The 27,692-nt window shown below is 38.5% G+C and overlaps 1 protein-coding gene across 2 annotated transcripts in view; it reads right to left on the reverse strand.

The window, feature by feature from the left end:
• Positions 1–483: 483 nt before the first annotated feature.
• Positions 484–27,692, reverse strand: part of OSBPL3 (oxysterol binding protein like 3) — an 86,941-nt gene continuing 59,732 nt past the window's right edge. Inside the window, exons 13-24 of one of the 2 annotated variants that reach the window (XM_036406503.1) lie at positions 27,135–27,242; positions 24,219–24,353; positions 23,429–23,522; positions 20,170–20,420; positions 18,205–18,342; positions 15,420–15,483; positions 12,319–12,397; positions 10,079–10,223; positions 8,653–8,797; positions 7,856–7,982; positions 7,188–7,310; positions 484–6,003 (exon numbers count right to left, since the gene is read on the reverse strand). In XM_036406503.1, coding sequence (XP_036262396.1) covers positions 5,907–6,003; positions 7,188–7,310; positions 7,856–7,982; positions 8,653–8,797; positions 10,079–10,223; positions 12,319–12,397; positions 15,420–15,483; positions 18,205–18,342; positions 20,170–20,420; positions 23,429–23,522; positions 24,219–24,353; positions 27,135–27,242 — 1,506 coding nt within the window. In that variant the 3' untranslated portion in view covers positions 484–5,906. The remainder of the gene's footprint in view (positions 6,004–7,187; positions 7,311–7,855; positions 7,983–8,652; positions 8,798–10,078; positions 10,224–12,318; positions 12,398–15,419; positions 15,484–18,204; positions 18,343–20,169; positions 20,421–23,428; positions 23,523–24,218; positions 24,354–27,134; positions 27,243–27,692) is intronic. The other variant, XM_036406504.1, reaches the window with a different exon arrangement.

Genomic DNA, 27,692 nt, shown 5'->3' on the forward strand with positions numbered 1-27,692 from the left:
TCTCTAAGGGGAAAACCACCACATTTCTATCCTTTCTTTCCAGTTATTTATTTTACCTAGTAAATACCATGTTTCCTTGTTTTTAAAAGTTGTTTTATGGAAAACATTTAGTTTGTGGTTTCTGCACTCATAATAAAGCATAATATTTATGCTGGACATCTGTATGCTAAGAACTGCTTTTAAGAATAAACTTCCAGCTGTAAATGGATTCCATCAGCTTACCCCCTTTCCTGCCCCAGTGTCTGGCACATTAGCTGTGCAGCAGAGCTGTGCAGAGCAGTACAACTGGAACATTGCACAACTTCCAGACAGATTGTTAGAGTGATAAATAAGGGTTCTAGCAGATGGAAGCTCTTTCCTACTTGCCATTTTGCAAAGTGTAAAAAGCACAGATCACTACAGCAGTGAGATTTGTTTCAGCTGCCACTAACAACCTTTGAAGAAAGATGCTTACAACCCCTGGAAAAAAGTCAGGGTGCTCTGTGACCTTTTGCAAGTATGATTTATTAACATCCAACTAAATTGGTTACAGAGACAAAAATAATAAATCAAGTTGTGCATCAAGGTACTCCAATGTTATTACAAATATTTGGAGTGAAGCAGAAAACAGGGATGGTCCTGACTACAGAGAGACTTCTCAAATATCTGAAAGTCAGCAATAATTCTAATACATAAGATACCTTTCCTCATTCTGAAATCACTAATGCCCTATCAAAACAAACAACAAATTCAGCATTTAGCAGCTTTGTTTATGTAATACCTCATACATGTGAGATGGTTTTCCAATACTGGAACTAGGAAAATACTGTTAACACAAAGACTTTCAGATTCTCAGGGATGCCAATCATCTCCAATGTGTGGAGGTGATGGACATCATCACCTCTTGTGGATCAGCATCCCAAACATTCTCATAGGCTTTAATACAGTTTTGGTTTCCACATTAAAACACCAAATCCACAGTTTATATTTAAAAAAATGAACCATTTAAAATAATTCTTTAACATATGGCAACTACTTACGCGGAAATTTTCTCTTATTGCTTCCAAAAAGCTGCAGCAAGAGCAGTAGCTAAGAACTGAGCAGTACAGTAATACATTTGGTGGTAGGTTACAGCATTTACTAAGTTTCAAAAGGTAAAAGCCAGATAATGTGCAGTTTCTTATGAGCCCACAGCTGCTGGAGTAAGTTGCACCCACCAGTAGCTAGAAAATAGAACAGATGAGTTATTGAACACTGTGAATTTTATTTATTGTAGGAATAATTCCGGAATGAAAACACACTCAACCAAAAAAAACCTGTCATTTTAATGTCACTCATTTGTATAGCACCATCTCATTCTAGCCCTTGCAAGATGTATTCAGATATGTGGACGAGTTGGATGTCATCCTTCTTGCTATTAAAATGCACCATGGGCCAAGTTTTGCACTCCTCTTCAGCTTGCCCCCTTTGCATGAGTTGTACACAAAAAAAGAAGCCATATTAAACAAAGCAGGATCTGCTGAAAGTTTCCTGCTCTGCCAAGCTGCTTATTTGGAGAGACAACACAAGAGATTTACACAAAAGCAGATGCAAGGACATTTGTAATTAGGATCTGTTGAGCAGGTATAGATGCATATTTCCATAGCACACTACCCTTACGAGGTCTGACTCCAGTGAGTAAGAAAGTCTTATTCACCGTCAAAGAAAAGATACAGAAGGAATTTATGGGGAAAAAGATTTAACTACAGCCTCTAGGTATGATTTATCATTTGTTGCTCTGGACTGTTTTCCTATTCTTCAGGTTATTTTAATAAAGAGAAAAATAGAGGACACTGAATAAGGGACCACAAAGAAAACCTGAGCAGGACTGTAAACAGCTGAGGGAAAGTGGGGGGCATGGAAAGGGGTGAGGTCTTTGTTAGGTTGGGTTTTTTGGGGGGGTTGTTTGTTTTGAGACCAGCACTGGACTGTTGTGCAATGTGAAAGCTGTCCCTCGTTGGGCCCTAATTTCTGGTCCCGTGAGTTGGTGTTTCTGTACTATGATCTGGCCTCAACACTAAGCTGCCAGGTAATACAGGTGAATGTGTTTGCAACTATTATGTCCTTCAGAGGCCAGATTTTAAAAGAAAGCAGCAATCCTATTTCCAGTCCTTCAAAGAAAACTGGTTGGTGTAAGAACAGATCTCCAGGATCTTTCCTTATGAAAATTTGGGCTGGTTTTTGTACTCCTTCCAGGCATCTAACTTTCCAAGCTCTGCATAAAGAACCTAAGTACAGACTGCTGGATCTGTATTTCAAAAAGTGTCTAAAAGAAGTAGTTCAGTGCTGGCAAACTATCACATCAGGCATAACTCAGAGAACAGAGATCCAGAAAGGAATGCAGTGATTAATGGTGCATTCTAGTTCCACTTGGTCTAAAGGGCACTTTACACTACCCAGAGTCGCCTCCTGAACAAGTGATGCTGTTTTGTAATCCCAAATTTACGCAAAATCAGAAACTAAGCATCAAGCCTGCAAATCTGAAGGCAGAGCTGTGGGTTTCTGTTCCTATGTATAATATTTCCCTGTTTTTTTTTTTCTTTCTATGCTTATAACTTGAAAAATGAAGCAGGGTTTCAACACCCAAAGGCCTGAGCTGCTCCATCACCTTGATGGAAGTTTATAGTGAGGGTTTTACTTTATGAAGAGACACACACAGAAAGGCAGAGTTGCATGAGTGCTTCTCAAACTGGCCTCCAAATTCATATTAAGCAGTGTTATAAAGCAATGAAATAAGAGAGCTGACAGCAGGCAAGGGTCATCAGGAAATTTTAAGACTGGTCCATTGAGCTACACACCTTGGGGAACACAGTTGTGTATGAAAGGAAGCAGTTAAGTTGCCTGATGCATTCTTTTTTTACCATTCAGGATAGAAATAGTGGGTAAAAAGTCCCTCAGTGTCAGTTATTAAGAATAACAGTTGTCTTAGTTATACTGCAGAAAGCTAATATAAATTTTGTACCCATTAACACAGCTGAAGTTTTGGGGAAGAACATTACCCAAATTTCATATTTTACCAAGAATAACTTTATAGAATATATTAACTTTGTGAATGTTGAATATATTTACATGCAGAAATACACAGAACTAACATCAAGACAAATTTCTTCCACTTCTTAATATACAGTTAACAGAAGTTTAACAACTAAACCCAATTGTTTCATACAAAAGTAAGCAGGGAAAACTATACTGCAGTTGGAAATGTGGGGTCAGAGGATCATTCACAACTGATTACATTGTGTTTGGAGGTGTGTATTAGAGATTTACAAAAGGAGCAATTACTTGTTCAATGATTTTGCTTCATGCATTTAAGAAACACCCTGGATTATTCTCAGGCATTTTTATGGAGACAGTGCTAAAACTCTGGAGTTTACTTTCTTGATACAGAAATTTTGATGAAGAAATTGTTATATAAGGCACTGCTCAGCCCAATGCTTCTTGTCATTCTTCCCATGTCTGTATTTGAGACAGTTGGGAGTGTTAGAGAAATCAGACTTGGCACTACCAGTCTGATTCCTCAAAAACCACGACTCAAATACCCCATATGAGACTTGTTTTGTTTAATACCTGCGTGGGGGAATCCCCTCCACACACAGAACACACAAACCCAGCAATCAGATCAGGCAGTATCACAGTAGCTGCCAAATATGACAATGAGCAAGCTTAATGCAGCCTCCACAAATTTTGCTCCTTTTCTTAAAAGCTTTTATTTCCTCTACCCTCTTTTGTTTTTAAATGAACCTTAATTTTAGTATAAATTGTAATTACCAACAGCAAGGATAATTGCAATTATCAACTCATTTCTGTGCCAGGTTTTGACAGTTAATACAAGGATAAAAGACAGGAAGGGAACAAGGCATGAAGAGAACCTAATTTTTCTTGAAAAGCCAAACAGCCCCCAAAGTTTAAGACTTCCTTTGGAATCAAAGCCCAGATTTTGTCTTCATATAAGTGTGAGCCTTGCTTTGTTTAAAGCTGCTGGCATGGTAGTCAAGTTTTTTGAAGACATATTAATTAGATATAATTATGCTAACTTCTTTGGTAATAAATTATGAAAATGATGGTGAGGGAGAGATCCTGGGCAAAATGAAAAATGGTGAAAAAGCATTCATCTGCCTCCAAGACAATGAGGCTTCAAGGTAATAGAAAGCACAGTTCAAATATATATCTAATCTGACACCACAGATTTTGTTTAAAATTTAAAACCTTCATAGTATTTCCTTCATGATACATATAACACAAAGATCCATTTTCAATAGATTTTCTCTAGAACAATGCAGCACAACTGCAATAAAGTGCAAGCTTTTCTAAGCTATTAGTCTGTCCTCCTAGGAGTCTACTTTATCCATACCATGTCCAGTTGTTCCAGCCATAAGCCAGCATGCCAGCATTTGGGTTTGTTTTGTGTCTTTACAGTGGCATGTAAAGAAAAGAAAAGGGTGTGGTGACAGGATGCAGGTCTATCACATAGAAAACTGCATTGCTGCCAGAGAGTTGCAGACACACGGAGCAGATTTGAAGAACCATGGATCAGCCTTGGGTTGCAGATATGTGGGAATGATCTATCTTTTATCTTCTGATCTATCTTTTAAATTAGTCTGTTAATGACTATGGCATTGTGATTTGATGGGAAAAAACCAACAGTGCTGCTCATCTCTATAATCTTCATTCAAAAGTGAGGCTTCTGCTACATTTGCTTCCTGTTAAGTTTCTGACCTATGGTTTAGTAGCTTCACAAATTGAACCATACGTATAAAATTACAGGAAAGGGATGCAATTGATTTAGTGCAAGACGTTTAAATATTTGTCTGAACTTAACAAACAAACAGAGGAAGATCAAAGACTCCATACACTTCTCCATAAGGCAGATGGTAATTTTTTAAATATAAGATTTTAAATACATTATTTCTTAAGAGGTAGAAAATATCAAAATACAAGGAAAAAATTTCTATCTTAAAATAATGAGTTTGCTTACTTTTTAAAAAGTCTTACTGTTGCAATTTTTAAGTGAATAAAAACAAATGAAGCTATGGAAGCACAGGATTTCGTGCTCTGTATAAGATTTCACTTACTGGAAAAAGAGAGAGCTTCTTCATCTAGTCAGTACTCAAGCAGTATATACAAATGATCTCCTCTTCTTGCCCTGTTGGGGGCTATAAATTTGAAGTGAAAATTTTTCCCAGTGAAAAATTTTGGCGATTCCTGACTTTCTAGCACTACATTTAACCGGGTACAGTTTATGTATAAGGCAGTGGAACCACCGACGTAAGCTCAGAACTACCGCTTCCATAAAGCTCAGAAGAAAGTTAATAGAAACAAAAGCTTACTTAAATCTTTCCTGCAGACAGCAAAAGATCACAGTCAGATTCCAGCACCAGCTGATAATCTGTTTTAACAATTTATACCAGCCCAGAGACAGCTGAACTACTCATTGCGCTGTGGAAGCCTACCTACAGTTTGAGTTACTAAGGCTTGCACTCTTCCTCAGCACAGCTAGGAGATGCTGATGCTACTGTCTCCAATGCAATTCAGTAAGGCATAATTTAACTCAGAACTGACATTATTAGACATTGAAAAAGTAGTGTAAAAGCTCCTCTCTTTTCCATCTGTTAACATTCATTACTATTTATTAAATATTTTATAAAAGGAAGTTAGGATATTTATACATTCAAACAATCACTGCAATAGTTGAGTAAAGGAAACAAATGAATTCTCAGATTCTAAATTAAGCATGATTCTGGAGATATGCACATTTGCACATATGCACACACCACACACATTCTGTATGTGTGTGTGTATATATAGATATATAGTTATTTTTAATATATATATGTCTTTTAAATCAGATCCAAGAATACAGCACAGAATGTCTTCACTTAGCTCCTCTTTCACCAGAGGACAGGATTGTCCAGTTTGGAAAAACCAGGTTCTTTCCTAAGGTCCATGTAGGTTCCATTGCTCACCCAGGAGTCATCACTGGATTTCCTATCAAAGATTAAACAAATGTAAGCTTATATTTTCCATCTATATGCTGTGTAATGCAGTGTAGCACCATGCACAGATAGCAAATCCAGCCCACAAGCCAGGAGCAGTGCAGCTCATTGCAGCCTGCAAACAAGGCAGTACAGATTGGAGAGATGAATGGGTGTGTCTGCACTGGGCCATGGAGAGGCATCTCAATCTCATGTTCACCAGAGAACATCACTATTAAAGAGCCAAATGCATTAACTCCTATCTGCTCTAATACTTTTGCTATATAATAATTAAATTCTTTATTCCACCATTTAAATCTACAGGCTAAATCTCAGCTTTCAAATCCTCATTGTAAGGATTCAAATCCTCATTCTTAGTCACAATTCTCATTGTGAATATACAATCTCAAAGTGTTAGACTTTGCCTTTATCCTGCTTCCCTTTAGTAGGTGTGATTGGCATGAGATGAGTTAGCTCACCAGCTTGTCAGAGATGTACTAGTCTATGCCATTCCCTTTTGCACCTATTTAAAACATTCCAGGGTTCCTCAGAAGTACAGTATAGATATATCCAGAAAACATTGGACCCTAGATCTGCTAATAGGCCCATACAACATTCATCTTGGCTCCAACTCTCTCACTGCAGGAGGACAGAGAAGCTGGGGGCAAAAGACCACATTCTCACTAGCATTCCTTTTTGTCTTGATGCCTCAAGTCTCCTGTTCAACTGATTTACAACAGGAAGAGATAAAGTGCCCTCAGAATAATAATTCTCTCCCCATAAAATAGGGGAAACATGTTCAAAAATAGCCCTGCAAGTGAAAGGCTCCAACTCTGCACACTTCCATGCCAGGCAATCCCACTGAATTCAGCAGAGGTAATTGAGCTAAATCCAGCTACTTCAGCTTGCTTCAAAGAATCAAAGGTGCTACATTTTACTCAGGAAAATTCAAATGTGGACCAAATATCAATTACCATCAAGGCAAAAAAAAAAAAAATTCAGGGATGCACTAATAAAAAACTAATACATAACTGTGAGTTTTAACCAAGTTGGGAGTATTCTACATCACCAAAATACGAACCCTAAGTATATAAGGGAACCCTGAAAAAAACTGGAGCCTGTCACATGGCAATTTAGAATCAGATTTATAATACACATTTCAATAAATGATAGTATATGCTAATTATTATCTAGTACCTGAAAAATCTAGGCTGATGCTCTAGATTGTTTTCTTCTAGCACCTTCCGTCGTTCTCGCTGTAGCTGCTCGATCCTCTGCTTTTGCATTTCAGCCCCTTCAATATTCCCTTCTTCTAGAAACCTGCAGCAGCAGTGATATGACACAATTGGTCTCCTGCCCCCAGAAGGATCTAATCTTTCCAGCAGGTATTTCACAGTGTTTGAAAGGTAAACAACTACCTCTGCAGACAACTGCACTGTGAAAAAGCACTTAAGGAAAACTAACTCTTGTAGCAAGCTCAGAGTCACAGTTAAATTAGATTCTTCTAGTTGGAAATTTGCAAAAGCTAAAATTCCACTGCAGAAAGGAATTTCAAATGTCTCAGTTTCAGGTTACTCAAATACTTTGAGTATGCTCAACATCCAGTACCTGAAGTACTGAGGTTTTAATATCCTTGGAAAGACAGTTATCTAGAAGCATCCAAGAGGCAATTTTAGGACAGACTTCCATAATAACTAGACCATCTCTCAATAAGTGATTACAATGTCTGTTTCAGATACACATTAATGTAAAAATAGAAACACACTGCAGTTTTCCACAGAAAATAGTCTGAGTTCAGGGTAAAGTGAGTGTACAGAAGATTAAGAACTATTTAAGGAAAATATTTCAGAGTTAAAGCTTCTTACCTTTGGTCTGGCCTAAAACGTGTATCAGTGGATGGGAGTAATGACCTAGTTTGTGGGTCCAGTTCATTTAACTCCAGTGCAAATTGTGTAAATCCATACCACTGTTCATAATCTTTAGGCATTGGGTCTACAGAAGAAAAAAGTACATTCAGAATTCCAATTAAATGCTATTATATTGAGAAAGAAAATTTCAAGCTCCCTCCAGTCATTTGTTTATGCCTGATCCACAGTGTCAATGCTGGGGGAACAAGAGGTTTTTAATAATGTGACAAAAGAGAACATCCCCCTTGATAATTGCACTGCAACAAGACAGATTTCTGTTCTCTCAGCTGAATCACAGCACAACTGTGATGAAGGCCATGCTATTATCATAATGTTTTTTCAAAACACAGTAGACAAAACCCCACAAGCTTGGGAGAAATTCAGCTATCACTGTCATTACAGAATTGAGCTTTGTGGGCTATCCTCCAGTGTTCAACACATGAAATAAACAACACTTCTCTGCACAAGCAGTAGGAGTTTGTTCCTTTTTTTTCCCCTTCCTGCTAGAGTCCTCAATACTCACTTCATGCCCAAATATGAAAATGAGGGAGAATGGAGAAAATTCAGGAAGCCATGGGGTTAAGTTCTCATATTATTTAAATTATATATTCTTCTGATGTAACTTTTAAATGCTTGACAAAAATCTAATATTCTACAGAAAAATAACAAGAAATTGGGGCATAATAAAGATATGAGAACAGTAAGGTTATACTGAAGATCTCAGTTTGTGTACATGAGCAATTCTGATCACTAACTTGCTCTCCATATGCAGTTTGAAGATGAAGTTGTCCCACAGTATAAACTTTCATGCCACTTCCCAAAGAGTCGATGCACAACTTTCCCAGATTTATCCATGACACTGCCCTCAATCTCATGTGCATTTGGACTCCAATACTTTGCCTAGAATTAAAAGGAACAAGGAGAAAAAGGTGCATAAGAGCTCAAGTGCAGCCCATTTTGCCATGCCAGTAGCACCAGGCTGTAGAGCAATAAGAACTGCTCATTTCAGGTGTGCATTACAATATCAAGTGCAAAGAACTACTGTTGGTACCATTAAAATACAAACCTATTACTATGTTAGCTTCTTAAAATACTGACGTTGAGAATTGTATTTATTTTGTTTGCCTTTTTTAGGGGCAGTATGAGGTAAAGTGCAGCTGACCATGAATTTTGCCCAAGGACAGTTGACCCTGAGTCCTGACTTGGTTATCTACATCTCTCCCAAATTTGCAGAAGAGGAAGAGAAGGAATTCATAAGTTAATCTCCACTTTAAACACTTTACAATATCAAAGGTGTGAGATTTGCAGGCTCTCAGCCTTAAATATTTGAATTTTAAGCATCCAGTGTAGCTCTGAAAATACATGAAAGTACTTTCAAGTAAGTATTTGGAAAAAAAAAATCACCCTAATGCTTCTTAGAAAGCACAAAGTATTCAGGAAAACAAATCAAAGAACCCCAAACTTGCTGGGGAGCATGCCATGCTGCATAGGTACACTGAAGTACTGTATCCCTTGTATTTGTATGGTCTGTTTTATGTCCAGCAGAGCCTTTCTCCATCAATCAGATACAGAAAATGCAGGTTAAGGTAAGTCTCTTAGGACGATTTATAAAAGTATTTCTCAGGTTAAAAATGTTGGCATTGCTTTATATTTTCATTGATTTTCATTTACTACGAAGTCATTTATTGCCAAAAGCTGAATTTCATTTCAGTTATAAGGACAATTCCTGAAGAAGTCATATATATTGTACTTGTACTGAAGCAAAAGCTTTGAGTAACACCCCAACCTCTTACTTAAACTCCTCTGAGTGCCTGTCAAGGGCTAGCAAAGAGCATCAGGAGAAACACCCTGCATAAGCACTGGTCCTACAGCTGCTGAATGACTGCAAGCACAGCATGTGCCAGCGGGCCAGTAGCCACCTTGTGCTTATGTCTCTCATCAAACCCAGAGTGGGCTTTCCATGATACTCCTTTCCCCATAATTCCTCCATTCCAGTGGAATCACTCAAGAAAGCTGTTGCTTCTCTTTTGTGTCTAGTGAGTGGCAGTTCCTTCAAAGTTACAGTTTTCAAGGAATCACAGGTAATTACAGCTTGTAAGCAGAAGCGCTGAGCTTCAGCAGGGAGCATCCTCCCACTGCTCTGCCTGTCAGAAAAGGCAGTGCCAGCACTGCTGTGGTTACCTTTATGAAAGTCAGTTTGCAGTGGCACGTGTCATCGTTAAGATTTTTTATGATGATCTCTCCATAGTGTTCAATCCATCTTTGCCCACTTAAGATGTTATGGATGCAGGATGTCACCTTGTTCCATGCAAAATGGTCTTTAAAACTGTAAGGAAAATTACACACAAGAAAATTGTCATGCCATGTTCAAGTGAGCTCAAGCTTGAGGAAAAACATTTGCAGCAACTTGATTAGAGAAACCAAATAAACTTTTTTTAAACTAGACTGCTTCATCTTCTTGTTCCAAACCTTCTCAAAAACAAACCCTATGGCAACAATCCCACCTCCCAGAAAATCCTTTTCACTTCTTCTAGATACTTTGGTCTTGAATTCAGTTTTCTCTCTATCTACTTGTCCTTCTAACCAGTTTTAAGTTTCCAGAAGTAATCATTCTGTTATCATCTACAGTCTGAGATGCCCATCCAAGCTTGTAACCCAGTGACAATGGAGAACACAAGGACATGGGCCACCAGAACATGTACTGAGAGGAATAAGCTCTCAAGGCTGAGCCTAACATGTGTGCTTTAGGCAAGAGCCAAAGTTCTCACCAGGCACTTCAAGATGCAGTTGCACACTGGGAAACAGCAGACAGGGAGAGATAAACAAATACCAATAGAGAATGCAACGTTTCACCTTTTATGAAGGAAGTAGATGCTCTTATAAAACAGCTTTATAAAGCATCAAGGAAAGGAAAGTCTCATGAAGACATATATTCTACAATTTGTTCTGGGTATGGATGGCCAACTCACTATGGGTAAGGTAAAATATGAACTTACAAAGCACCAGTTTCCCTACAGCAAGTGCCTCACACACATCCTTGTGAAGTTACTGCAATCTTTCCCTTCCTCCCCTTAATCACTTGCTTTCACTTGCTGCTTTCTAAGGGCACACACAAGGACAGTTTGTACAGACTTGCAGATAAGCAGCCAATTTATCCCACAGTAACTTGTTTTTCTGCCCTTACCTATGCATGTCACATGTTATCACAAATACTAAAAACATCTATTTGTTTCAAAATGAACCTTAAGACTAATGCTTAATTTTCCCCATAGCCTGGGCACCTTTTTTGTACCCAATTTTGTATCAAATAAACAAGGATACAAACCAAAACATGGAGATCACACATGAATCAGATTGCTTCCCAGTTCATCAGCCCATCATAGGCCCTAATATATTAATTATTTTGGCTCTGAGCACTCATTCACATCCTTTCATTTCAAAGTTTAGGGCAGGTGCTATGAACATAACATGGTTTATACATTACCTTTTGGATACTATCTTACTAGACTACAACTTTATCCACTTGAAAAAAAAAGACATGCTTGATTTGATGAGTGCTAGGTACTTGAATTCTTTGTTGTTTTTGTGTTTTTTTCAGATGGCAGGATGGCAGATTAATTAATTTTGTACTTTCTCACTGGAAAACAGATTTAATTGGAACAATACTCAACCTTTAGACCTCTGGTTCTGCAAACATGATGGATATAGGCCAAATTTTAAGGGATTTTAATTGCTCATCAATAATGGGCACTCTGACAAGCCAGCATTGAAACACTGCAGATTTTTATTTAAAAAAACAAAAGGAAACAAACCAACTGTACTCAACACTTCTCTACAGTGGCTGCTTCCTTGGATAATGAACATCAGATATGTAAGTGGTTCTACTTTTCACTTACAGTCATTATTTCTGCAGAGATTATGGTTGTTGACCTTGCCTACAGCCCAGAACATCCCATGGTGTCAGGGTCCCTACAAATATAGTTGAAAAAGACAGGACCACTACCACCTCTTCCCCCAAACCCATACTCAAGCAAAAGAATTCATAGCTTCCTTTACCCTACAGTTTTTCCCTGTGAGTTTAAAATGCATTAAGGTTGAAATTCAACTGAAGTATGAAAATACCTTTTCATACTTTCAAAAAGAAAAAATACTTTTCTTTTTTCAAGGTACACAGAAGTAAAGGTTTTTTTTTCATTGTTTGTTTTTCATAACTTTTGAAAGAGTCAGTGCTTCTGATTTATGCTTCTTGTTTTGGTTTGGTGGGGTCTTTCTTCTTCCCCTTTTCTCTTTAAATGAATTCAAAGCCGCCAGTCCTTCCAAAGGGCAGAGCAGAGCTGGCTGTCCTCTGAATGAACGTGGCTGCAGTGTGTGCAAGCATCAGTGCCTGTGCAGGAACAGCAGTGCCCAGCGGCAGCACTTACGCTGGAAGAGTTACGTGTGTTGTGCCAACTGGAACAATCTCCATGGACTTCCCCCAGAATTTGTTTTTCCATCTGACATCTGGAACAAGAAGTAAAAAAAAGATAGGTTTAGTCACAGGTGGGTGAATCATGCTGTTTCTGGGCTCTACTTTATTTTCAAGAAATTCAAAAAAACAAAGTTCAACAGAAGCGTTCAAAGAATGTTGTGGGACCTTCAAATATGTTTTGGTGGGTTTGGTGTTGTTGCTGTTTGCTTTGTTTGATTTTCATCATAATATTGGTTATTTAAATAGCAAAGTAACAGATGTTTAACAGTCCTCTCAAAAACTTTTTCAAAATAAAGGGATTTGAATAAGCCATAGGCAGCATACACTTGTCTGCAATTCAGTTGCTATTCAATTAATGCAGACATTTTCAAAGACAAAAGCAGAATTTCAAATACAAAAATATAACAAGAAAATTCGCAGTCAAGAGGCTAAAGAAGGTTTCAAATGGCATAAAATGGCAGAGGGTTTTAGTCCAACTTCCTCTGTAAGTTTAACTGGTCTTTTGAAATCTTGTCTGAATCACAGAAAGAGGTGTCCAAGCCTCATGCCTTTTCTTCAAAAATATAAAAAAGATAAGAAAACTCAATGCAAGCTTAGCCAAATTTATTGAGCAAAATCACCTGGAAGAGAAAGAAACAGAGAGGAGCATGGCAAAATGTGTGTAGTTAAATTGGGCTAGATAATCAGGCAGTAACTTTCATAGTAACTTCAGAGCTCAGAGGAATAGTACCCTTCCTGTTTTAGACTCTAGGAACTCCATTCCCTGCCCAACCTAAAAAAGAGGGGGAACTTCAACTCTAGTCTCAAAAAGATACTAGTTCTAACAGAAGGAAAACATAACACCATTTCCTGTGTAATTCTGGGGAGAAACTCTTACACTGGTTGTGAGATGGATGCTCAAACCACAGCTAAGAAATTACTCAGGTATCTCCTGAGTGTGTATGTGCAAGTGAGGAATGAGCCACACTGGGCTGCCTATCATTGCCAAGACTAGAATGGGATATAGGGCAGAATTCTGCACACAAAGAAGTCACTTTTCTTATCATGTGAGAAAAAGACCTTTTGGGTTTTTTGGTTTTGAAGTCTGGTGCTGGGTCAACATCTTCAGTGACAGCGATTCTCTTCTGATTCCTACACTGCACAAGTGCTCCAAAGCTACTTCCAGTATGATGTTGTTGAGGCAAATTCTGTCCTGGCTTTCTTTCTTCTGCAGTGGGATGGAAGAAAAAAGGCAAAGGTACACCCTACCAAACTTAACAGTTAAAATGCATCACCAGATTGTGCCAAATTCTATGCTCTCATAAATGGCAAAGCTGTCCCACAGAGATCAGCATGTGGGAAACATCTTGGGAGCCAGGGTGCAATTTCATCACGCAATAATTTAAGGACAGAAGAGGAAAAGCAAAGTGTTATTTCAAAGCTATGCTCACACTAATTCATGCACAGATGCTGGAATAGCTGAAACTTCCTTCATTTCCACTGCTCATGTGTTGAGCACTCCTCTGCAAAAGCAGAGCTAGCTTCATAAGTCATGGAAAGCTATTTCCAAACTATTGGCTCCTGTGAGAGCCCAGTCGTCAGTTCACAAGATGTGATCAGGAGATTTCTTGGTGATGGAACACATGAACTAAGGTGGGATGACAGCACTACCCTGGCAATGCTGCTGTCTCCTTTTCAGCTGAGAAGGTGACACAGTAAGTGAAAAGGTCTTTGCACACAGAAAGAGCTGAACTCACTGGCAAGCTGCCTCTATGATTAAATTGGTGTTAATCATCTTTCCATGTAAGTTAATATAGCCTCATTACAAGAGGTCACAGCATTCAAAAAATGCCTTTACAATGAAAAAAAGTCACTGTCTAGCCCTCCCATAAGCTCAGCCAGCCATATTTAGAAACAAAGCAAACAAAAATCCCCAATCCCTGTTGCACCCCGATTGAATGTCCTGTGCTCATCAAGACCAAATCTCAGACTCTCACATTAATCAGATTCTCAGCTCTCATTAGAAGAACTTCATTCTCTGAACGGAAGTGTTAAAATATTTGAATTATAACAGTTGTCAAAATCTGTTAAACAAATCAGTCTCACCTATCTTTATTAAAACAGGCTGCTATCTGATCTTATTTATACAGTGTTCAAGTTACTGAATAAATTTATGGTCATCTTAGCTTTTGGGCTATGAACAAAAGGATTCTTGTGTCCCTGTATTTGTTTATAAAGCAAAGAATTACACAGAATAATAAAGCCCAGACTAACGGGTTCCAATATCTGTTCAGTATGGCTCCATCTGTAATAACTATAATCAAGTCAGCAGAGCCAATCAGGAAAAAAAAAGATTACAATATGGCCACATGTGATTTGACAAACCCCTGGGTGAAGGATTTTAAGTGAGTTAAAAGGCATGGTTATGTTTTGCATGCACTCCAAAATTATCTCATCACACAGGTGCTGTTACTGGCTGACACCTTCGCTACAGTACACAGCAAACAAAGCTTCAACACACATCTTTGGAAAAAAACAGTAGTCAAATAGCACAAAATCTTACATATTGTAATAATGCCAGCAGAGAAAGAGAAGGTAAATGTATTTACCCTTGCTGTTATGCTCATTTTTGAAAATTGCTTTCAGAACAGGTTTACAAGATTTGCCAAGGTTCAGGATTTAACTTGTAGTGTTTTCATGCTGTCCTCAGGCTTGATTGTTTTATAAACAGCTTGACATACTATTCTTTTTTACTAAAAAACAACATCCCTCCCCCCAAAACCCCAAACAAACCTGATTTTAAAGAAGAACAGATATTTGTACATGAAAATAATAATCAATTAATATTACATGAAAAAAATCCAAACAAAGCAAAGTCTCTTGAGAATTTTTATAATAGCAGAGGATCCAAGTAAGAAGAATGCAAGTAAGGATAGGCTAAGATTTCATAAAATCATTCTAATACAAATTTAAGCAAGGAATTTCAACTTTTCCTAATTTATGGATATTTTCGGTTAGACATAAAATGAAAACATTATGAACACTGTACAAGTAAATGATAGACTGAAGAGTTACCTTGCCAAAAAGCAAAGTTCACAGATTCAGCATGGCATGCAGAAATAGGTGGGTGGTGACTGACCTAATAGCAAGACATGAAAAGAGAGGGGGGAAAAAAGATTAACACATGAACACTTGAACAATCTTTTTGGTTTGGCTTCTTTTGTTTTGTTTTCTCCTTCATTCCCACATGGCATTTACAGTTGGAACATTAGTTTTCACTTTGCAGTTGTGTCCTGAAGGGGGAGGCAGTGAGATTAATAAAGGTTCTCAGACCCAAGAAACCTTGAAAGAAATGGCAAACAATTATTTTAAAAGGCCTGAGATTTTGTTCCAGTGAAAATCTAGCAATATGCTTTGTACATTGTCTCTGAGGTAATAATTAAATTTACCCTTAGGACCTCTTAACAGATTAACAAAAACTACACTTCGAGTGCACAGATAAAAATGTTCAAAAAACCAAAAACAACAAAGGGCCAAAAGCTTCTGTACAGTGAATAACCACAAAACCCTGAGTATGAGGGAGGAGATAGTGATCAGCATCTCTAAGGGGTCAGGGGTGAAGAAATCAAGCCAGGAAATTCCATCCAGCAATGCCCACCACTGCAGCAGTGGCACCCCAGGTGTTTCTAGGTGAAACTCTAACCACATGCACTGCATTTCATCAGCTTTGGGCAACAGCACGTGCAGAAATTAGGGCAACCACCAAACTAGCAAAGCAAGGACTGTGAGCAAATAAACAATTCAGACTATTAAAATGCAACAGTAAATAAAAAAAGCACAAAGTGAAAGGAGGAGCAGCCATTCCTCCTCAACCTGAATTCTCCCTTCTGGGTGAACGCAACTAGGACCAGGAGCAGCTCTTAAGATGTGTAATGCCAGCTGTTCCTTGGGCAACTTTATTTTCAAGTCAGATTGCTATTCTTCACTATGAAAAATCAACTTAAAAAAGTTAAGTCAACTTTTACTTTTTTTTTATTACTCATTTCACAAATCTCTTACTAAACATTTTCCCCACAGGCATCCAGTTATTTATTGAACATCCTCTACTTGGTTAAAAAAAAAAAAGTAGTACTAATTACTTTCAGCTATGGCCTAATTCAGCAAGAGCAACTCTCTCTCTCTCTCTTACATACTGTAGCCAGATTAACCCCAGATGTCACTGTAATACATGGGTTAAACTTAGCTCTCACTTAAACTGTTATAATTCCAGAGTAAGGTCATGGTGCTAACAGGAGTTATTCTAAACTCCCTCCTGTGATAAAACAGAATCTTTGTTACTTTTGTATCTTCTGTGAGTCTATCCATTAATTACATTCTGCCTGCACTAACAAGGTGAAGCAAGCATCAAAATGCTAGTGCAAGCAATAAGCCACTGTTCCTGATGTAAAGAGAAATATTTAATGCTTGCAAGCTGCATTACATTTCTTTCTTCCCATACTGCCCTCTGTTTCTAATATTTCTCCACCCCATATTGTTACAGTAACTTCACCACTCTAAACCCACCTCACTTATTTCTCATATTAGAACAACAGTTCTACATAGCACAAGCCCGCTCAAGTAGTAAAATTCTTCTTTATAAAAACTAGCCTTTGTACTGGTTTACCCAATATTCAAGTGAAAACACCTTCCTTTAATTCAGTGTAACATTAAACTCAGTGCTAACTTCTATTCACCACTTCAGTATTCAAATTTGATGCTGTGCTGGTACTTGCAGTGCTCCATACACATTATTGTAGTACTGAAGTAGCACAGTGATGAACCAGATACATGAACTTTAAATTTGATTCTTGCTTTGACTGTATTACTTTCTGTTGGTTTTTTTCCCCCCCTCATTTTTACTCTTGCCTGTGACATTTCCTGAGACTAAGGAAAGATCACATAACATTCTTTTTTGTCAATTCTAAAACATAATATGCAAAATGCTGTACCTTCACAGGCAGTAAAAAGCACTTTTTATTTCCTAAAGGAAGCCTCTGAGAAGTCTTTCTCTGATCAAATTTCTAGGTTGCACACCTTTGCCCACTTGCACTTTTTGTATTTTTTATGTCTAGACAGAATGAGACAGCTTTCAGTCATTCTTAGTTTGATACCAGGCACCAGGTATTTAAGTTTTATCTCTTTTTACCATATGCTTCAAGTTTAGCAATTCTGGTAGCTTGGCTGGTTTAAATTTAGAATTTAGTATTTTTCACTCATACTTAATAATTATTCTACTAGTGGGGAATTATCTTCATAAACACTCAGACCATGATGTGCTGTATAAATCCTTCACCTACTCAGCTGTGGTAGCCAATTCTCAAGGCTTAGCCTCCTAAGTATTTGGACAGAAAGCAGGAATAGTCATGGTGCCATTGGAAATACTTGTGGTTGATTGACTTGCACAAGGGATACATTTTTTACAAAAGAAGGCATTAAACAGCTGAAGATACAGTATTTTTAATGATCACACACAAAAGAAAATTACAAGAATGTAAACTTTTGTTGCAGTTGTGGTCAGATTTCAGCATGGGGAATTGCACTCTACTTAACCAAGATATCCTGTTACTGGAGCAGGCAGCCTGCCAGCCTGTGCTCCTCCAGTGTCAGCTGCTGGTTGTGATGTTCCACAACAGACTTAGCAGACTTTCCTCAAAAAACAATTCCCCTTGTTTATAATTCAGCAAAGTCCCTTGGGTTTTGCTGGGCTCAGGTAACGTAGAGTAATTTTGTATTTTGCCAGTAATTCTGGAGAATTCCAGCCACACATTTAGAATTCAGCAGTGTATCAAGTAGCAATTCTAAGGGTTGCAGCATACAATACCTGTTCTGCAAAGAACTGGAAACCCTTATCTTCACGGATACATTCATAGGTTTCTCCAAGCACAGGATTAAATGGCTTACTTCCAGCTCGGTAGTAACTGGATGCATAGGCAGAGACTGCAAAGGCAGCTATGTACACCTGGGAAGTACATTTTTGGGACTTAGATTAATTAATTTACAACAGACACAAAACAAATAAAAGCAAGATTTATCCTGATTCTGTAGTTTTCCCTTCATTTGCAGGCTACAGACATGCACGCCTCCCGCAAGCTAAGCCCTAGTTCACACATTAGAGGATTATTCAATTTTCAGAGTCATTCAATAGGTCAGGGATAGAATTGCTAGGGTCAGATACTGCAAATTTCATCAACTGAAAACAGCATTTCTGAAAAGTGTTTGAAACAGTTTAGCATTCTGCAACACAGTTCAAAGAAGTAACCTTAAAGCCACTGTTAAATTTAGTATAATAACTGGTTTTTATAGTTACATCTGTGACTCCATAAATGTACCAACTATCCTTTTCATAAACATGGCACTGGAAGTATTGGATGATTTTTCACCAACTTCGCTATGTCTAATGCTGTTTGACTTAAATTGCTTTTTATCTACTGGGTGCTATTACCTAATCATGAAACTGTTGTTCATGACTGACACACAGGTAGCCCTTCCAAATTTCTGCTGTCAACTCAAGCATAACACGAGAAATTAGAATTCAGGGTCGTTGGATTCAAGTCTTTTTTGTAACACTTTTTTTCCTCTTTTTATTCCCTTTTCCTCATCTTGTGAAAGTGTAGATACTCTCTTTTCACAGTTTCAGAAAACAAGTCCACTGAGGATAGGCTCTTTTCTGAACTATTGCAATTACTATGCAACAGCTAGCATTAAATTTTGCTTCAGGAATTTCTCAAAGGCAAAGAATACACCAGTCTGAGGTAATTTCCAGATGCTTGGGTGTGGGGAGGAGGGAAAAGGCTTCTTTTCCCTCCCTTCTGAACAACTACTGCTCATTTCCTTTTCCTTTTAGCATATGTTCTCAAGAGAACACAAAATGCTATGGTCTGAAACCCCCAGTAAATGACCACAGTCTGGGAATAGGCCCTAAATTGTAACCCTTGAAAGTGTCAGAATGAGGAAAGAAACTTTTCAAGCAGTGTTTTCAACATGATTACCTACTCTCATTAATAACCTCATTTTGAGATAAGGTACATTCAGTTGAAAAGGCTTAATTCAGTTTATGGGAAAATCTCCATCTCTCATTTAAGAGAATTTAGGGAGCTTCTAATCCTTTATTTATGGGCTTGCATATTAAGTAGCTCTTGTACACCTGGAAGCAGAGCAACAAATGCATTTCTCTCTTGTTCTTTTGCCAAATGCAGAATTCAGGGTTCTGCCCTGGAAGAGGATGACATCATTATTGTACCCAACATACAGCATACAGCCTAGTTTTGAGATCCTGATCTTTTGGATAAACACAAAAACTTCAGAAAACCAGTTAATAAAAACCATGGAGCTCATTTAGTTAATATAAAGATATCACAGTCATGTAGGGCTGGAAGATCCAGCATGTCTATGAAGAAATGTGTTACCACATCAGACACCCTTGAAAAAGATCTATTGTAGCTTTCATCTTTGAGAGGGAACTAAATTCAATCCCATCCTCCCTTTTTGCTGTAATTTTTAATATTAGAGAGCAAGAGCTGCAAAACAGAACTAAGCTCCTTTTTTGTTTAAACTTGCAGTACTGCAAGGTACTTGAGGAGAGAGAGACTTTCTGAAAAAGCAACAAAAATGGAACAGAATGGTCAAAAATAGAGGCTGTGTGAGTATGTACAGACATTTGGAGAGTTTGCCTCTCAGCTGAGAGAAACAAAACAATGGAATAGAACATCTTCACTTCTTCAGCACTGCTTTTATGTTAATTCTCATTCTGCTGAGTGTTTCTGAGTGTTTGGAACCAGGTGTTTACCATCCGCTCGAAGGGGTTTGGCGTGTGCGCTGCTGTATCCAGGAGCTCGCTGTACTCCAGCTCCTCGCAGAGGCGCTGCAGCGTGTTCAGGGGCTCGTTTAACTCAACAGGCATGGCCACTTTGGAGAGATCCTTCCCTATGTTATTCCTCAGGATATTCCACAGGCTGATGTTACTTGTGTTAGGGCATGGAGCTGGTAAACACGTTCTCCGTTTAGAATTGCATCCGATTCCGCTTTCAGAAATACAATCTGAAAAGGAAGGAAGTGGCAGAACAATTAAATTCACATTTTCTTAGTTTCATCCCCCTCTGCAAACATACATTAAAATGCAACCATCTTTCCTTCTGTCAAAACTTCCTTCCACCCACGAATCATTTAAGTATTTCACTTGTGGTTTGAAGATAGCCTGTTATAAAAATGACAAAATTAAGAATCACATTTTCTGTACATTAACAGAAGTAAAATGCCAAGTACAAGAGACGAATAAAAATGACCTTTTCCCTTAAAGTCTGCAAGAAAAGACTCAGACTTTCCACTGAATTTGAAAGTGTAAATATTATAACTATTTTATTTGTAACAGAGATGGATTCCTATCTGTTTAGGGGATATAAAACCTCCTTCCTTGACAGAGCTTTAATTAAGTTGACACTTCTCAGAAGGCAAGATGTAACTTACAGATGCAAGGATAATAACTACTCCTACTGATCTCTTCCTACTTCTTTGCATACTCCTACCAGGGAAATTTACTGTACCATGAATTTACATTCAGGCTTTTCCACATTGCTCCCCATAGCATTTAAACTTACTTTGAGATATACTTTGAGTATACCCCTATATTTGAGTTACTTTGACATATACCCATATATTGATGGAGAATTGATGTGTTGTAAGGATGCAAAAGCTGAAGCAACTGTAGAGCTATGGGTTTGCTGAAGATTAAAAAAAAAAAACAAGGACTCAAGTCAAGAGTCCTTGACATGAATATCTGAAGTCTATGTTCCTATATCAAAGTAATCAGAACAGGATAAATAGCTCTAAGCGTGCCATGACAGGATTTGTAGCAAAATCCAAATAGAGCTACAAGCTTCCACAACAGGCACTAGTCTGAAGTGATTATATTGCTTAGCTGTACATCACTTTTGTTTCAGAGTGTGTTTGCCACTACAAGAACATATTTTATCTTTCCACATCCTCAGGAGCAGCTAGGAAGCTCCTGCCTTAGGATCAGTTACTATTTGAAGACACCCAGGCATAGCCTCAGTTTGTCAAGCCCTGTCCTTTTCTGGCTTTCCCCACACAGCTCTGTCTTGAAGGAATTAAACCCACACTGGGCTGCACATCTCCTTCTGAGCTACACATGCCTGAAGAATCCCTGCCCTTAAATGCACTTAACTAGTACTTCCTCTTCTCTGCCACTGACATAAGCAGGGTATCAGCAGTGCTTACAGCAGGGACAGGTGACCACAAGGACAAACTTCCCCATGCCTGCCACGCCTCCCAGCCCATGCCTCACGTGGAACATTTATAGGGTAATCAGTAGCCTCAGAGTTTTGAGGAAGGAGTTTCCATCTTTCCTACCACTGGCAAACTCCAAGTCCTAATACCTCATATGATTGAGTTACTATAACAAGGTCAGGTGAACCATTTGCAGCCCCTTGCCTATATCTTTCTTTTTGCTTAAAAATGGCATAGGCACTAGGGGTCCAAAAACCTACCTGAAACAATTATACTGTTGAGAGTTAAGGAGCTCACTTTTTTACTTCCCTATTGGAAGAATTTATTTAATAGCAGAAGAGGCCAAAAAGAAGGATGTTCCCTTAGATACCTCAGGAATGAGGTAAATACTAAAAACCTGTCTTGTTTAAAAGGGCTCCCAGAAATGGGATTTGGCTATGCCTTTTGACAGCTTCTGATTATTAAAAACAGAATGCAAATTGGCTCATTTACATATTCAGGACCAGTCCATTAATTGAAGTAATTAATGGAGTGGAGCAAGAACTTCAGTGCTCAGATGCCAAATTTTCTAAGCAGTGAAGTTTGCCTAGTCTGCGTTACAGAAAGGCCCAGGCAGTTCTGATTTGGAGGAGCTGTGACAGACAGGATGAATACCAAAGGAGGTTTAGACATCTGACCTCCAGGGGGAGTCAATGACTTCTGAGGCCAAACTGGACCATTATCAACATCTGATCTGACCTTCTACATTACAGTGGCCAGAGGATTTTGTCATAATCCCACAATTTATGGTGCAGCTAAAGCCCTGTAGGAAAACGACATCCAGTTTTCTATTGATGGCAGTGGCAGGCTGCCCAAAGCACAGAAATAGCAGGTACCAGAAGCATGCAGAGGTGCCTCTTATACTGAAGAGCTTCAGTGACAGCCTTTGTTAGAAAAAGATGAACTGCCATATCAATACAGCTTTCTAAGGTCCAGATCAGGAAATAAATTCATTTGTATTCTTTCCTAACTTTAAGGAAAAATTGAAATGTCTTAATTTTGAACAGTTACAGAATACATATCAAACTACCCAAGTTCATAGGAATCTGCTGGTTCTTGGAGATGATCAGGAAACAGCTGCTAGTGAGAAATCACTGTTCAGCACTTTTGAAAATAAAAATATATTTTTAGGCTGGGAAGAACATTGTGGTTAGCTGAAATGAGTTGAAGGCACAAAGCCAATTAGGTTGTAATGACCAATTCTTCTTTTTTTGAGTCTCTTTCCATTAGGAGGACAAATTAGCATAGGTACTAACAAGACTATCATGAGTAATACATGCAAGAAAGAAATTCTTGTGGTCATGCACCAGAGCTGCCAGTGAGTAATTATTCTCATGTTCCTTTAAACCCTAAGTTCTTCTAAAACAACAGGACTTCTGAATGCAGTTGCTAAATTGCAGACTGAAAAAACAGTGTGACAAGGAAAAAATAACTTTTTTGAAAAAATGAAAGCAGCTGGTCCTTACTACTTTGAAAAAATCCTGTGGCCATGAGAAACTGAGTTAGAGTGGGAGTCACTCACAGAAGCCAAGGAAAGAGGTGTTTCCTTGCTGATACAGAGCCACCATCCTGCTTAATCAACAGTGCCCAGATAAGCAGATTAGCTGGAATCTGCTGTTTCAAACCAGCATTTTACATCTCAAACCAGCTTTTTACATCTCAAAGTCCGTAATATCAAATTATCTAGTAAGAGAAGAAAAAAATATCCAAACAAGCAGTAACAAAATTCTCAAAACATGGCATAAAAACCTCACTGAACTTACCTAAAGTTTGTCTTTCATTCTCCATGTCATTGCTTAGGTTATCTTCTGAGACATTATCACTGATATCACTTACATATGAGTCATCATCTGATACCTGAGTGTGGGGTGGGGAAAAAAGCAAGATACATCACTCATTAAAATAATCCCAAATGCATGTGGACATTATTACTTTCAGCTGCAATTATTGTTTTAATATAATTGAACTGTTTAAGCTGTCTTTCAGTACTATAGAAAAGTACTACAAAGTCCTAAGAAGATGCATTTGAGTTTGGGAGAGATGGCTATAATTGAAATTTTAACCTGAGTGGAAACATGCTTCCCCTCCTTGGCTTCACAACTAAGAAGGCTTTCTTCATATCAAAAGCCAAAGTTTTTATGGAACCTAGGAGAGGAAACAAAGATCTAATAAATTTCAATATGTATGACATCAGCCTCAAGGTACCTACAGGTACCACAAGGACAGGTGTGAATAAGCATTTTTGTGGTGCAATTCCCTGGGCACCTGTATAATGCCTCAAGGCAGACTACAATGTCTGCAGTATCTGCATACAAGCTACTTAATTGCCATCTCCCTCACTGTGTATGTAAGACTTCTTCATAATACTGGCTACCCTTTACAGTGAAGAGACAATGACAGCAAATAAAAATAAATGGCATATTAATTTCTAAATGTTTTGAAAATTTAAATTTTCTGGCAGTCTTCTGATGTACAGTTAGAACTCAGAAAGATTGCCAGTCAATAAGCAGATAAGAAAAGACATCTGGATGATGTCAATCTCCTTGCTCAGACCTCATTTTCTGAAGAACTAGCAGACAGCAGGACTTCCTGTGCATCAAAGAATTCTGTGAGAGAGTCAGCGACAGACAGTCTGCTTTCATTGGAGACCTGGTGAACCAGACCTCTGCCTTCCTCTCTTGAATTTTCCTGTTTAAAAGAAAAAAGTTTTGAGCAGGGAAGTAGCACAAACAACATTCACGCATGCAATTCCACAGTCTCCCAACTTGAAGGGCTGTAAAACACTGGGAGAAGATTGCACATGCCCCTCTTCAATTTATGTGAAAGACAGCATGTGTTTCAAAGTGGGATTTAAAACCAAAGTAAAACAGACCAAAAGAGAAGGAAAAAGAAGGAAAATAAAGCAATGCATATTGAGTAAATCACCTAAGGTGCTGTACATAAAAATGCTTTGCTATTTGAATGATTTAGAGAGATATATCTAAGTGTATCATCAAAAAGCCCACAAAAGAACAAAACTCCCATCTCTTTTATTACACCCTAGATTCAGATTCCTTCCTGATCTTAGCAAATTAATTAATCTTTTCCTGCTCAAGCCTTGCTTAATGCAAAGCCTGCCGTCGAGTAGTCTACAAAATTCAGAGGGGTAAAGTTGCTTTGTTTATAATGGTATGTTTTCCTAGGTCTTTTTATTTCCTAATTTTCTATGCTGTGTTTTTGAAGTCATTCCTTCATATCCACACCTGAGATATCTCCACGTTACCCAAAACCAACGTATTATTAAAGCCACGTAACTGGAATTGCTTTTGCTGCTGGAGGCACATTTGACTGCCACAGAGATCCTGACAGCCCCTCCCATGGGAGCACTGCAGATCATTGGTGTAAGCAGAGCTCCAATAGGTGGCCTGGCAAAGGTGGGGTGACCAGTGAGACTTCTCTTTGTGTGGTGGCAGTACAGAAGTTGGAGAAGCTTGTGTGCTACTGTTTTCCCTGATAACTCCACCAACGCAAAGGAAATGAGCTATGCTGGCCCAAATGAGTGGGTTAGCTGCTCTCAAGATTTTCTGCATGAGGTGCTTTACTAGCTTATAACCATGACTTCCACATCATGATTTTGCAGGAATTGTGGTATTTTATTTTCAGAACAACATAATGAACGTGACAGGCCAGAATTGAGCTGACAAACCTTCTTTCAAAGCATTTCTGTAGGTAGTTAGTATGGAATGTTATACACCATGCTGATAATGGTGACAAGGGAACAAAAACTGCTATAAAAAAGACTTGAAAAACCCCCTCCTTTTACAGCAGGGATAAAAGAGAACCTCAACATTGTTCCTCCTGGAGGACGGCAGTTATACTAGCACACAAGTAAAAAAAAAACAAAAAACAACCTTACACACATAAGCATTGCTACTGGGATTATTTCCAATACTATTTTGAATCTGAGAAGGAAAGCAAGCAGGAAAGACTCATAAAAGAGCATCAGGTTTATATATCTAACACATAAGCTTCAGTTTTTCTTGTTCCATATTCCCACTTTGGCATGATGAACTACAGTAAATTACCCAATAGACAAACAAAACTTTTCCCTTATGCAAAGGCTTGAGCTACTATTTTATACTGCTTCAATTTTCACAGGTGGATCACAACACCCAATGTATCATTTAGTGACAAGTTTTGTGTAGTGGCCCTGTCTTCCTCACAGCAGCACTACTGCATCACAGTCCTCACACAGTCTTAAAATAAAGCTTCTCCAGTATAAGTGATTTCATCCTCAAGTTCCAGCCCAAGCCATGCCAGAGGGAATTTGTGAATCCAGCCTCCAAAGGACCTTCTGAAAGCTATTTTTGTCATGTGTGTCTCTTTGTGTGTGTATAGCACATAGCAAAAGATTCAAAAATAACCCATTGTCATTGCAAGGACCTCCACTGAAAAAGAAAATAACTCCTGAAACGAAGTAACAACGCATTAATGCTTTTCTGGACAGCAGTTTAAGGGCTGTTCAAATTCTCGTGGGTTTTAAAGCAAAAGGCATTAGAATGATCAACTACCTACAGGAAAAAAAACCCAAAACTGAACAGCTAAATATGACCAAAACACAGCTCCACTACACCAGAACTGAACCAGAAGCGAACAGATGGAATCTGTTCTGGAATGACTAAACTGTCTTTAAAAATAAAAGGAAATAATTAGTTATGTAAAAGCCCCAGCATTACATGCACTCAAGTCCTAATGAAAGATTTATACTACAAGCACATCAGAGGTTTCTGTATGAGTTAACATTTAGGAAAATCCATCAGAAATAACACAGTTCTGGCTTCCCTCACTAGCACCATTAACACCCACATCTTATGACCTATAATTACACCATTTTCACATGCATTCTGCAGCGAGCCAAAAAGCTGTCTGAACATCAGTGGAATCTCAGACCAGCTAACTGGATGTAGAAGAGTCCCTGGCTTCACACAAAGACAACTAAATGGCTGAAAGGGCTCTTTTATGTCCCATTAACTTTGATCCTTTAATGGAAATGTCTGAAAATCGTTCTAAACCTTACATGATCCACACTGGTAGCCAACATTCTGGGCTAACAGCACTTAGATGGGTGACAAAAGATCTACATAACTTAACAAGGGATTAAAAGGGCAAGAGAAACAGTGGCACGAGGGTGACAGGTGGCAGCTCTGTACATGCTGAATGAGAAGCAGGCGAGGGAGAACACCAGGAACCAGCAGCAGAAAGCAATGGAAGATGTGCTCAGGAAACCTGCTCACAAGGCGAGTCTTTGAAACCAAACACCACACAATGCATCACCAGAGATGACTCACAGCCAGGAAAGCAGACTGGCTTTGCTAACACACCACACCACGGGGGAGACACCAAGAACAGACAAGAGGCAGCTATGCAGCACTGTCTAGATGTAGGGGCTGGAGGAACAGGACATCACTGAAAGAGGAAATCCATACCCACCTTCACCAAATCTGGGCTTGATTTTGCATTAGATGCTGAATCAATGATCTTAGATTCGGCATGTATTCTGCGTAACCGGTCTTTAAGATCTGTGTTTTGTGCTATTGCCTGGAATATTTAACAAAAATATTGGGGATATAAAGTTCTCTCAACTAACTCGAACGGGGCTTTATTGTATATAAAGGGGCAAAGACTATTTAAAGTCTAATAGAAAACACCACCACATCCTTTTTTTACTGGTTCAGCGAATCCTTTATTATAAATTCTTCAAACCTTACTCCTTATCTGTCAAATTAAAACTGTTTTTTCTAGTGTGAGGAAACAGAGACATCAGTGGAGAAAAAAAGTCAAAGATGGCAGGGATATTTTTCTTTTCAAGCTCCCTTCCTTCATCCCTATCTCCAACATAGCCTCTCTCAACATTAGTTCTTGCCAAATCCAAAACCATTTAATTTTCCCATACTGGCAGTTTCCTTTGCCTTTCAACAGAGAAACAAGACAAATTCACACAGGTAACAGATACAACTCATGTCCCATCAGATTATAATGGCAACGGTC

This window comes from Molothrus ater, chromosome 1 (assembly GCF_012460135.2).
Source record: "Molothrus ater isolate BHLD 08-10-18 breed brown headed cowbird chromosome 1, BPBGC_Mater_1.1, whole genome shotgun sequence".
Lineage (NCBI taxonomy): Eukaryota > Metazoa > Chordata > Aves > Passeriformes > Icteridae > Molothrus > Molothrus ater.